The sequence below is a fragment of the Lathamus discolor genome, chromosome Z, assembly GCF_037157495.1.
Source record: "Lathamus discolor isolate bLatDis1 chromosome Z, bLatDis1.hap1, whole genome shotgun sequence".
Lineage (NCBI taxonomy): Eukaryota > Metazoa > Chordata > Aves > Psittaciformes > Psittacidae > Lathamus > Lathamus discolor.
Window position 1 is genome coordinate 27,507,769 of NC_088909.1, and position 12,545 is coordinate 27,520,313.

The 12,545-nt window shown below is 39.1% G+C and overlaps 1 protein-coding gene across 1 annotated transcript in view; it reads right to left on the minus strand.

Moving 5' to 3' along the window:
- Positions 1-12,545, minus strand: part of ZCCHC7 (zinc finger CCHC-type containing 7) — a 119,639-nt gene that overhangs the window by 42,988 nt on the left and 64,106 nt on the right. The window contains exon 5 of the mRNA XM_065662741.1: positions 414-457. Within this exon, the coding sequence (XP_065518813.1) occupies positions 414-457 (44 nt within the window). The remainder of the gene's footprint in view (positions 1-413; positions 458-12,545) is intronic.

A 12,545-nucleotide genomic window follows, 5' to 3' on the forward strand; every position in this document is an offset into this window, starting at 1 on the left:
CACAAGTACTCCAGGTTACAGCCTAACTGTACCAATGCCTGAGCCGAGCCTCTGGCAGAGCAGGGAGACTGGCCAAACAGACAGCCCATCCTGCTGCCTATAGGAATGGGAAAGCTTCCACAAAACAACTAGTATTTGAAGAAATGAGGGAGGAATAGCCTCCTCTCTCCTTACAGAGTCTGTGGAGCTGCTCTGATTCCCACATCCTCTTCCCTCTCTGCTCGTGTGCCTGCTCCAACACGTGAAATTCTACATACTGTACAAGAGCTCATGCTGTGCCTGCCTTTGGGAGAACACTGCTCAGGATTCCACACAGAAGCTACAAATGGAATTTTCAGTCCCGTTTATCTTGCTCTGCTTATTAATAAACATAAAAATAAACAATTATGGAACAATTTGGTTGTCTGTGTTACCTCTAAGTCTTTATTACAGATGGACCAGTCCACATCATCTTCTCCTGAAAAACAGAAATAAAATGAATTATATTTAATTTACATGAAGATTTTTCTATAATATATTCAACATTATGTTTACTGAACTTTCTGAAACTGACAATACCAATGTCATGTATGTACCAATGTGGAGAAATTAATTGAATCTTCAGCGAAGGAAAGCTATCGACCTGCTTGGTAACAAATCTGTTTCACCTTAAAATAGGCACATTTCCAGCTATTGGGTGGACTGTATTTGACACCACCCTCTTGTCTTGCCTCTCAGGGTGTAAATTCAGACAAGGATTTAATTTTTTCCAAGGCAGGGACTCCAAAGCTTCTGATTGAGTTATCTTTGCCCACACTCCTGAAGATGCCCAGCTCAAATCCAGAGGTTGCCAGAGCTGTAGCACATGCAACAGTAAGTTAACACACAGCATAAAATAAATTCTCTTCTTGTGAATTCAGAAAATCTGTGTCTTCAGCACTGCTTTCTGACCACTGCATGCCAAAATGACTACACATAACCACAGCAATTAAGACTGTAAGCTAAGTAACTCTATTTCAGAACAGAATTTGGTAATGTGCAATAAATCAGGATGACACACTAAATTATCAGCTGTCACACAATAACCTTCTCACACATGGCCTTTGGACTGGCAGAAGAAATAAAAAATCAGAAAGGAAATAAAAGGCAGTTAGCTAAAAGAATACGGATGTAGTCACAGCTGTTTAAAAATTGTGCATGTCAACACTGTTTACTTCTCTCACTGTGCAAAGACAGCTGAACCACTACACCATCTTTTTCATTGTTGAGGGAGGATTCTTGTCAACAGAGGTGTTCACCTTACCTGTACTTTTATAGTAACCATTAAAACTTGTGCACACATTAATGACGTGTGTTTGCAGACTTTTTTAATGCAAATTGTCCCATCTTGCCCCCAAAATCCAAATCTGAAGCATCTACACGTTACTGACACAAATCACACCAACAAGATTTACAAACAGTAAAAAAAAGGCAAACATTTATTTGCTTTTGATTGTACTATTCATTTCCAACAAAAGACAGATGACAAATTAAAATTGCATAATCTGTAACATCATGTCTAACCCTTCATTTAATGGAAATGTCAATAATTTCAGCCGAAGTGTGTAATGCAGTATGTGGATACAAGGTATATCAAGGTATATACAAGGTACATAGAACGGGTGCTTTACAGCATGCTACTTTTTTGCTGTTCTTCATCCTAAAGTCTGGGCTAATACTATCTGCTCTAATCTGAACAGTACTCTGAAATATTTTTATTTTCAACACTAATGCCAACAATGCCAATGACCATCACAGAGACATTAATAATGAATTAACTGGCCTATTTGTAAAGCAATTTGAATGCTGGGTCATACCTGCGCTGTGGTATGCATGGTAGCTCCCACAGCAAGAACTCCAACACAAGTACCCAACATATCCTTCACCCAAGCATCATCACTCAGGGCAGAAACCACCACCAGAGCGAGAGGTTGTACCCTGTCCGCAGCCCTGGAGAATGCTTCTCCCAAGCTCAGGGTCCTCTCAGAGAGGGTGGTAGGGAAAGCACCGAGCCAGCTCTCTGCAGTGGATGCATGTTGTGGGTATGACAGAGGGAAAATGATGGCTTTTGGTGTTTAGTCATTAAAAGTAAAGAAACATCCTGACATATTTGAGCGCATTATTTATTACTCAGAAGACTGTTCAGAAAATTAATTCATAAAGAAAAATATATTTGTAATTCAAAACTCTGCCCTGGCAATCAGTACTGTGAGTGCTGTGTTTCACAGAGATGCACAAGCAGGATTGTTGACAGGTTACAGATCAAAACTACCAGTGAATTAACTCCTGTTAATCATTAGGCATGTCCTTCCTGAGGACAAAACAACTAAGTTTCTCTTATTCACAGTCAAAATCCCCTGCTTCATAAGAGAAAACCATGATACAATCATTCAAATATTCCTAATGCCAGAAACTAAAACTTGCTCAAATCAGAAAATAAATGTGATCTTTAATGATGAAATACTACAATAAAATCTCTCTTTGCTAAATCTGTTTGGTGATCTAAAAGTTAAGCCTAATTCACAATAGATCGCATGAGGCTTTGTTTTTACTCACAATAAATCTCTCACACTGAAATATGGAGAAAGAGTTATGCTACTGCAACCAACCTGAAATCTTGCTTTGGGACAAGAAAATTCTGCAACTTTTCCTGTTGATCACAGCATTTTGCCCGCCACTAAATCATGAAACAAATCATAAAACTTTGCTCAAGTTGACAAATGCCTCCCCTCCTCCCCGATGCAGTTTATGTATTTCGATAAATTAACTTGTCCAAGAGGCATTTCCACTCCCTGCGTGGCTGCGGGTCCGTCCGAGCTGACTCTGGCCACTCCACCAGCCTTGTCTGCCACCCTTCACTTGTCCTTCAGCCGCAACACACACCAGCATGCTGAAGACTCCTCTGTACCATGCTCTCCGTGGTCTGTAGCACCCATCACCTTTGTTTTCACTCCTTCATGGTCAGAGCCATGCAGGCGACAGGCCTGGGACCACAGGTCTGGAGAAGCTCTTCCCCGAGGACATGGTGGTGGCTCATCCTGCAGCCCTGTGGGTGGATGTGCAGCCGTCGCCTCTCACTACCTCGGGTGCCCAAGGATGATGCTCTCTCACCCCACACCCTCAGCCAGCAACCTCAGACCCCCTCCCAAGACTGAGAGGGTGATTTAGGCCAAAGCACAGGCATTAACCATGCATACTAATTACTGATAGTTTCTGTATTCAGAAAAGGCTGGTACAATGAAATCTGTCACTTGATATTTACCAAGGCCCAACCAGCCCAATGTTAAAACATTTCACCCTTTTTTCAGACGGACACATACATAGAGGGTGGATTTCTGCCTTAAGGAAAGTGGCTATGAGTACTTTATTTTTACTCGTAAGAAAGCAGCAGTTTAAAAACTATTCAGATAATTTCAAGGCTTTCCTCCTTTTCCTGTGAAGTTGCACATGCAAAATTTACATAACTTAAAGGGTCCTGTGAGCTTACAGTATATTAATACAATCTTCCAGAATATCTCCTTTTATACTTCCTCATCTTCACTTGTTAAAAGCTATACCCTTTTTAATATTGATTTCTACACATCAATGAAAGATACTACTTTGTCGTATAAACTTATATTTATACTTTGCAAAAATTGATTTGTGAAACTGCAGAACACGGAAAGAAGAGGATGAAAAATATATACCATTTAGATGAAAATGGAGGCTCTGTGCATGGTTCTTCCTGTATAAAGTATCACACTTTGCCTGTCCTGTGCCCCTGTACAGTGGGATAAATGGTAAGCAACAGCTTGGCTTTTATTTGAAGAAAAAATTTGAAAGATCATTGAGATTCACATGTATCCCTCCACCAGCATGAAAATGTAAATTTCCAAGCCGTGCTCATGGTGAAGCCAGATTTAGGACCAGTGTTCAATGTGCATTCAAGCCTTCCCTTTTTCATTCCAGAAAGGGAGAGGAGGGGAGGAGGGAGGACAAGGACCAGCAGTCAAAACTCAAAATTGCCCGGAGGAACAATCTGTTTCCACAGAACAAAAAACTGACTTAGAATAAACAATAAACTGTGCAGATTTCCTTATCTGCTGTACCACCAGTGATCCCAGCAGCTGAGCCAGCTACCCCAGCTCTGCAGGGCACAGTTGGGCACTGACCTTTTGAAACCACCAAAAGTCACTTTTCTCTCACTCATCAGGGCTAGGAGAAAACATGTCCCTGTTCTCCATGCAAGTGCAGCCCCCCTGCAAAGGTTTGTTTTATTGCCTCAATTAACTAAACAGAAGCTGTAGAGCATGGACATTAAAATAAACATTAGTTTTCTAAAAGGGGAAGTGGTCTTCCTCCTTCCTTCTAATTGAAAAATACATCCAGTATGTATTTTATTTACTTTATGATCAACTTAGTGAAACACACTGCTTCAAGCTGTGACAGTACAATTTGTGGCCTGAAGGGCAAATATGTTTCAAAGCTGGGCTTTAAAAATTGGATTTTGACTGCTAATTAATATAGCACATTAAGAATAGAGAAAACTAATTACATTCTACTGCAAGACCTCTGTGGCAAGGACTGTTTCAGATGTACCTTTGAACAATATTTAGCATGTCAGGACACAGCTTCTACTGCTACTGGAGTAAGGAATAACCTTTTAAAATGGTAAGCCTTAAACCCCTAAAAACCATCCAGATCTGTAAGAGCTTACATTGTGACATTTTATGAATATCTGTAAAATCCTGTTTATATTTCAACCAAACTGATTCAACTCTTATTATAGTGTAATTTGCTGTAATGAGCTTCACCTTTTTTGTGTTCAAGTAGCCCTTCTTCCAAAAAATGGAAGTATGAAGTTCCAGCTCCATCCCAACATGGATAACTCCCTTCAGGGGTACCAGAGCTAAGAGACACAGAGCAGCCACAGTGCATGAAGACCTTTCTGCACCACCTAGTTACTTATATTAAATCCAGTGGAGAAGGAACAGTATTTTTCTTAGACACTTCTAGGGATTTCTCACTTTGATGAGAAAAAAGTGATTTACTTAAAAAAAATAAAAAAGACACCTGCTGTTATAATGGATTACATGTCAATATCTCTTTAATGCAACTTTAAGAGATCCATAAACTCCCACAGAGAAACCAGTCAATGTAATCATTGACAGACGTTGAATCTGAGAAATTTTCTCATAGCAAGGAAAGATTCTTTTGCTTCTCCCCTTGATATCTTACATGTGTATATATATATGTGCAGTAATACGCACATTTTTTGTCAATGGGCAATTACCTGCAATACTTTTATCTGATCCAGCATGATGTTTCTGAAAACCATCACAAAATCAGAAGGATGACAGTGAAGAAACAAGAAAGTTCAACCCATTTTTAAATGAATTTAAATGTGAGAAGTTGATCGAAGCAAAGGCAGCATTGGCCAAGAGTATAACAGTGATTAAAAAGAAAAAAACCACAAAACTCTGCAGTCCTGCATAAGTGAAAACAAACCCAAAACCCAAGCAAAACCAAAGCCAAGATCTACTGAAGTAACTTTCAGCAAACTTAGGTAGCCATTATCCGTGGGAGAAGACTTAACCGTCACTGCAAGAGAAGAAAAGTCTGATCGTTGGGGGCTACAACACGGTACTTCTAATCCCCTGGCAGCATGTTCTGCGGGGGCCCGCTGCAGGGCTGAAGCTGCAGTTTTCAAGAAGACTCAGAGGTCATTAAGTTAAATACATGTGAATTAAGAGCCCTTAACTATGCAGAAATGCATGCTTTTGATATTTATGCAGGCAGTAAGAAATGCGAAAATCGTCCAGGTGTAAGGACATCCTGCATCTTCTTATGGAGTGTCAAGCATCTAGTATTTGCACTTCAGCTCTGTACCTCTTTTCTTATAGCTGAACTGTCAGACAACTTCTCTAATGTTAAATCCTGCACCTTTTTCTAAGTGCACGGCCTTCTGCACCTACCCCAATTCTATATATTCTTACAGCCATGTAGACGTAAGATGTTTCACACACTAAGTGGGAATAAAAATGTGCTGTGAAAAAAGCCAACAATAACATAATTCTGTAAATCACATCCTTTAGAAATATGTACACTACCAAATTGCTAAAATGCACACATTTAAAACACAACTATGTGTTTTTTCTGTTACATAAGTACGCATAATTTTCTGTTTTCTGTCTCACGCTATAAACACGGCTTCCTTTAAATCTTGACCACTGCTAGTAACGTTAATTCACAAAACTCAGTGGCTCATGATTTTCAAAGCTTAGAGCAACATTTGCAGAACAAAGTAGGTTTTTCTCTCTTTTTGGTGGGTACAAGTATGGGGACCACAGGAACAGTTAAATTCATGGCATGGTTGGTCTACCACACAGTCGGGGGAATTCTTTAAATAGAGCCTGTCACTCTCTTTGCCCATCAATGGGATTTCCTTCTCAAACTGCTGATTCGTTCAGGTACACAACAGAGGAAATTTCAGTTAACCTTTGTTTCACCCCGGGGAAAAATCTGTCTGAAAAGTATAAAATGAATAGATTAAAAAAAAAAAAAAAAAAAAGGGAAAAAAGAAAAAAAAAAAGAAAGAAAAGCTGCAGGGTTATTCTTCCTAGTGTTCACAGCAGTCAAAGTTAAACAGAGAAAAGGAGGCAAACTTGACCATTTTATTCCCACCAGAGAATAAGGGATAATACATGATTTAGAAATTCCATTGTCTATACTGTGATTTCTAATTTAGAGAAGGAAAAACTGAACACAAATCTATTGCTCTCTTTGGGTGCAACAAGAATTCACTTTCTGAATAGTTCTAACACTATTTCCTATATGACTGATAAAGGAATATAGGTTACTCTGAGGAGAAAAAGCCTTTTTAGCTATTTGATTAAGTTGTCTTAAATACCTTTTAGATTCAACAATCCTTGTTAAAACAAAAATAATAAATGCTAACTCAAATTATATGTGAAAAAATGCATACAAAACCAGAATCACAAGTAGTGTCTTAAAATAAACGGAAGTTTCAGGATAAATTACTGACAAAAATGGCCTCAGGCTGTTCTAAGTTATTCATAAAAAAACCTGCTTTGAGATACAATTATAATTTCAAAATAAGAATAATAATTTTCGTTTTCTAACATCATTCACCTGATAACATGTCTGCAGTATTCACTCTGGTACCAAACTGACTCTTACTGTAATCCTCCCTCTCCAGCCAGCCTTCACAGGATGCCTGCCAGTAAAGTTTGGGCAGTACATCCATGGTCCTGGAATGGAGGACTGAGAGCAGTAGTGGGTTTAGTCCCAGTAGAAGTGATACACTGCAATTCCTTATGGGACTAATGGGATGGCAAGAACTGACTCTCTACTAGCAACTTCAACATCACTGAGACTATTTCTGTTTAAGTTACCATTATTGTGCAGCCGGTTTTGCCAGGGGCAATACAACACTTGATCGAAGGTTGTGAAGCCAGAGGCTTTGGCAGCTGTATAAGCACACAGAATCTTCACCTCTCAATCAGCTCTTGAGGAGTGGTATCTATTGCAGCTATCAGTGTTAACTATTGGAGTCCAGAAGCCTAACCAGTGCCTACACAATGTTTTGATGATTTGTACAGATTCCTTTACCCAGTCAGCTAAAATGGCACTCAGTTAACAGCTGAGACTTGGGCGTGAAGAATACCGCTGCTTCACTTCTCAAGTATCATTTCATAGCATACCTACAGTTTTAGCTTGGGAATGTATTTTGGCAACATATTGCATCTTTTTCCACCAATACAGAATGAAGAAGATACAAATGTAAAAGAGGGAACAAAGTCCATAAAGCCTTGTTCTATTGAGACTTGTGATGTCTGATCTGGCAGTCACTGTGTCTATAAGGAACAACGTGTAAGACGTACCAAGAACATTATGCTTCTCCCCACAATGAAGAGGAATCCACATTTAAAGCTACTTGGAAATGATTCATTAATGCTTCAGCTGAATCACAAATCTAAAACCATTAACCATCAACTGTATCCTAGAAAAATAGCATAGTTCTCTTGATGCTACTGTTAGGATGAAATAGGGAATTAAATTCCTGGGTTTGAAGAATACTGATGTAGATGACTATCTGAAACTTGTAAAGCTTAACTAGAGATCTTTCCTTTACTTTTGCCCTAAAATTCCAAAAATCTTTAACCCATGGGATGAATCCCATTTGAACACAAGCTAACTGCTGGTCTTCATGTATGTACTAGAATTTTGGTTCAACTTTCTTTCATGCTGATAACCCGGCCCACTGGGCAAAGGCAAACTAAATCACCCATGTTCTGATGATTCCTTTCCACCCTCAAAGTCAGACCAGGCCCTCACACAGTGGTGTGGGAGAATAACAGCTATTAGAACATGGGAAGAACCACCATGGGTATCCAGGATGGTCATGCTAGAACAGCTCTGCAGGCACCAGTCCTCAATCCTCAGTGCTTTCATGTCTTCTTCCTGGGAGCATTCAAATGAACTCTGCAGTGACTAACCTATCTCCAGAAAACAACCAACTCCAGATAACAATAACCAGACATTATGGCATCTGATTTAGCAATTCTGCTGTTCCTAAGAGAGGCAACTTATAAATTGTTAACACAACCAGACTTAGACCATGGCTATAACTTTTAAAGATTTCAAAATACTACACATCATGTGGTGGCTTCACAGATATGAAGGAGGAACACCCTCAACACTTCTGAAGATACAGTTAGAAATCTGAATGCACTGGTACTAAGGTGTAACCCTACCAGCAAGGTTTACAGCTTCCAAAGTTAATACAGAGCTCTAATGTGATGAAAAGCAGCCTAAAATGACAGTAGAACAGAACACTAGAGAGCTGTTTACATGGTCTTTTCCTCCCAATGAAAGGAGTCCCAAAAAGCCTGATCAAAACCAGGATGCGGGAGATTGCATTGCTCTGACAGCAGAACTGAAGTTTGAGCTGAAGCTAGTAAGGATATCTGGAACAGATGAAATCCCTTTGGATATACCCCTAGTTCCCTTTTTTGATCCTCCTAAGGATTATAGCAAAGACGGAACAAGAAAAGGATGCAGGAGGCTCCTGAAAAAATTTTGTGCTGAACATATACACTTCTACAATTCAGGAGAAGAAATTAATTGCACTTCATGGATTTCCCATAGATCAAAGGTCTATCTGAGGAAATCTTCTCATCTGCCATGCATGAGGAATACAAACAGCATCCTGGGCACCACAGTGTCCCTCCACACTAAATCTTCAGGTTTGCATTTTCCAGGAAAAAGAAGGCATGAGAAGTGATCTGGTAACACTCCTTGCAGTAAGTGGTTACCAAGCACTAACACAGCTGGGCATGTGTAACAGCATGTAATCATTGTATGAGAAGAAAACTCCAGCGTTAATACTCTGCTCTAATTCTGGTCTTCATGACCTTATTACCACACAGGCAGATTCTTTAGTCCATGTCTGGTTGCATGCATCACAAACACCTCTCATACCAAGACGAGCCCCAGAGATCTCAACACCTTTGTCATGCTTTGTAAGCATGTATCAAAGTGGTGTAATGGCTCTTCTGAGAGTCACTGCCATGGAAGACCATAGTTGGTCCTGGCAAAGCAGTGTGCTCTCAGCCTGCTGTGAAGCTCTGTGGATGCTTCAAATGTAAGAGCACTCAACATTAACATGCTGCATTGGTGCTCTGAGAGTCACACTTCTTGAGAAGAATCCCCCACTGGGCTCTGAAGGGCAGAGAGCAAAATGCAGCAGAGAACTCAAAAGAACATGGTGTCCTTTTCAATTATAGTCCTCGTTTTTGGTGTACGCTGCTCTGCATGAGAAAGACATGCTTTCCCCATTGAGAACAACAAGGGTGGACTTCTTCTCAACATCAGTCTTCTGCTCACAATAGAAAACATAGTGTTTTCCAGAAACACATAGTTGCATAGGAAGAGGCATAATTGTGATAAAAATCAGGTGGCCTTGCTAAAGAACTACTAATTCTCACTGGTTACAACGGTTTTGTCTTTCCAGCAAGGGCTGCAGCAGCAAAGATGTCACCCGCTTTCCCGTTTCCCAAAGAAAAGAGAAACTGACGAAAAGGAAATGTGGCCTCAATTCCCAATAACTGAATTCATTTCTTCTCATTTAGAAATGTATCAGTGGTGCAAGGAAAAAAATATATATTTGAGACCCCTAATTTCAACTCTGTCTCCTGTGCACACTACTGCAGTGGTCTCGGCAGCAGGGTGTACACACCCAAGGAAGTGTAGCAGATATTCCATCACAGCATGGGAAAAAATAGATTTTTTTACCATTAATTAATAAAATAGTCTTAGAATAATGCTTACTTGATCTTCTTTTCGTCCTTTTTTACTTTCTATTTTGTATACGTTTTATAAAGTATATAATACATTAGTACATAACTACATGTTTGTAATTTGTAATAAATAAATTAATAATAAATAAATAAAGACACTTTTTTTGGGGCGTGGGGGTGCTCAAAAGTGTTTTTCCTGATAGGGGTGTGTGATCAAAAATGTTTGGAGACCTCTGCACTAAAGCATGGCTTTTCCTAGCAGCCAAGGAGTTACCAGTGAAACAGAGTAAAGTCAATTTTCTCTACAAAAGCCTGCAATGGATCAAAAAAATTGGAAGTCCTCACAATGCGTTTTTTCCACATGCTCAGATTCCACATCTAAAAGATCATGCATATTTAGTACACACACTATCTTTTATCCTTTCAGAAGAAAAGCTGAAGCCCTTTGACTCTGGAGGAAGATGCAGTGGTAACCGCAATTGACACTGAAGCGGCTGGGTCAAAAGCACCTCATACCGTACTGAAGAGGTATTTATTTACACTTTGAGTACTTGTCACTGTGGTTTTGGGTTTTTTTTTTGTTTAGGTTTTTTTGTTTGTTTGGGGTTTTTTTCCTTAAACAGATACCACAGCAATAGGAAAAACCCTCTCACTTCTACTATAAACAATGTATATCTTAATTATGCTATTGTGATGAATGACAGCTTTCCTCTAGATCTACTAAATTTCTCTAACAAGATGAGCTTTCCAAAGACTTGAGGTCTTTGCTAGCTGCGCCTCTTCCCGAAGTATCACCATACAGCACACAAGGGAAGCGTGTTAGAAATGGTGTTATCACCACCCTCAAACCCTGCAGTGCAAAGGATGTGCAGGACGATGCAATTCACTTCTTTTTCACATGCTCAGTAGCTGCCCAGTACAAACTGGAGAGCTGCTTTTGTATTTTCAGCCAGGAACATGAAATGCTGAGGATCACTGGAGTCTGAAAGGCAGACAACAATTTTTTTTAAGATCCCAAGGACCAGTTAAAGCATTTCATTGGTATTTACTCCAAAACGCTGACATCAAAAATGAAGGCATCTGGTGTGAACTTGTGCAATGCTGGCAACAGCACGAATATGTAAAAGAAGTCAGAGGAAAAGTCAGCCCTGTTTCACTGAACTGCAATTAGACAATAGCAATTTACACTCTGAATGCACTACTAACCTAATTCCAGCTACCGACAAGTATTAAACTAGAACCATAGTGCTCTTAGGCATAGGTAATATACCCTGTGCTCTACTTTCTACTTAGAGAGAAATTAAGCATAAATATAGTTTGTGCTGGATGTGGTTACTGTCCTAAAGAATGTACTGCAACCAATCTGCACTCAAATTCAAAAGTCCTGTTCTATAAAAAGTCATTAAAATAAATGTAAGTTGTCCATTTGGATAAATAACCACAGGTGAACAAACATGAAATCAAGGAAGAAGTATCCAAATGGTTAAGCACTATATTAATCCTGATGGGTGCTGCTCAAGTACTTTCACAGCCTGTGTTATGCTTAAGCTACGAAACAGTTACATGGGGACAAAGACAGCTCACAATTTTGATTTCAAGCATTTAAATTCTGAGAGCTTAATGAGCCATTGCTGAAAATGAATCAGACAACAGAAGTGCCATACAGTTGAGGTGCATATAAGTATTTTTAAAATAGCACTTAAGATATTTAATGACACTTTTCCCTGACATTAATAGAACTGGACGACATACTATACATCAGCTTATCCAACCTGAATTTAAATACTGTAACACTCCACTTTTTGCTGTTCCAATAGGAAACTAATTATGCACTTCATAATTATATTTTTTATTTAATTTATAATTTTTTGTTTAAAGCAATTTTTTTGTGTCGGTGTTTATTTTTAAACAGTAATATTCTTTAAAATATGCAGCTATTTAATCCAGATCAATAATTTCATGTGTGGGAATAAAACTTTCATATTAATCTGAGAAAGTGGAAACATACCTGAAGTTGTGATTTAAGTAATTCTTTTCTGATAAAGACAGAATAATCTAATTAATATAGCCTCCGCACCTCAGCTGAAAGTCCCATACACTGTAGTAGAGTTAGGATTCTACTGTGCAAACTTACTGAATATATTTTCCACATTCAAGTCAGGGCAATTATTTCTGAAATCTTTGATTCGGGTTTTCCCCTCATCTGGACAAGAGCAAGGGATGTCT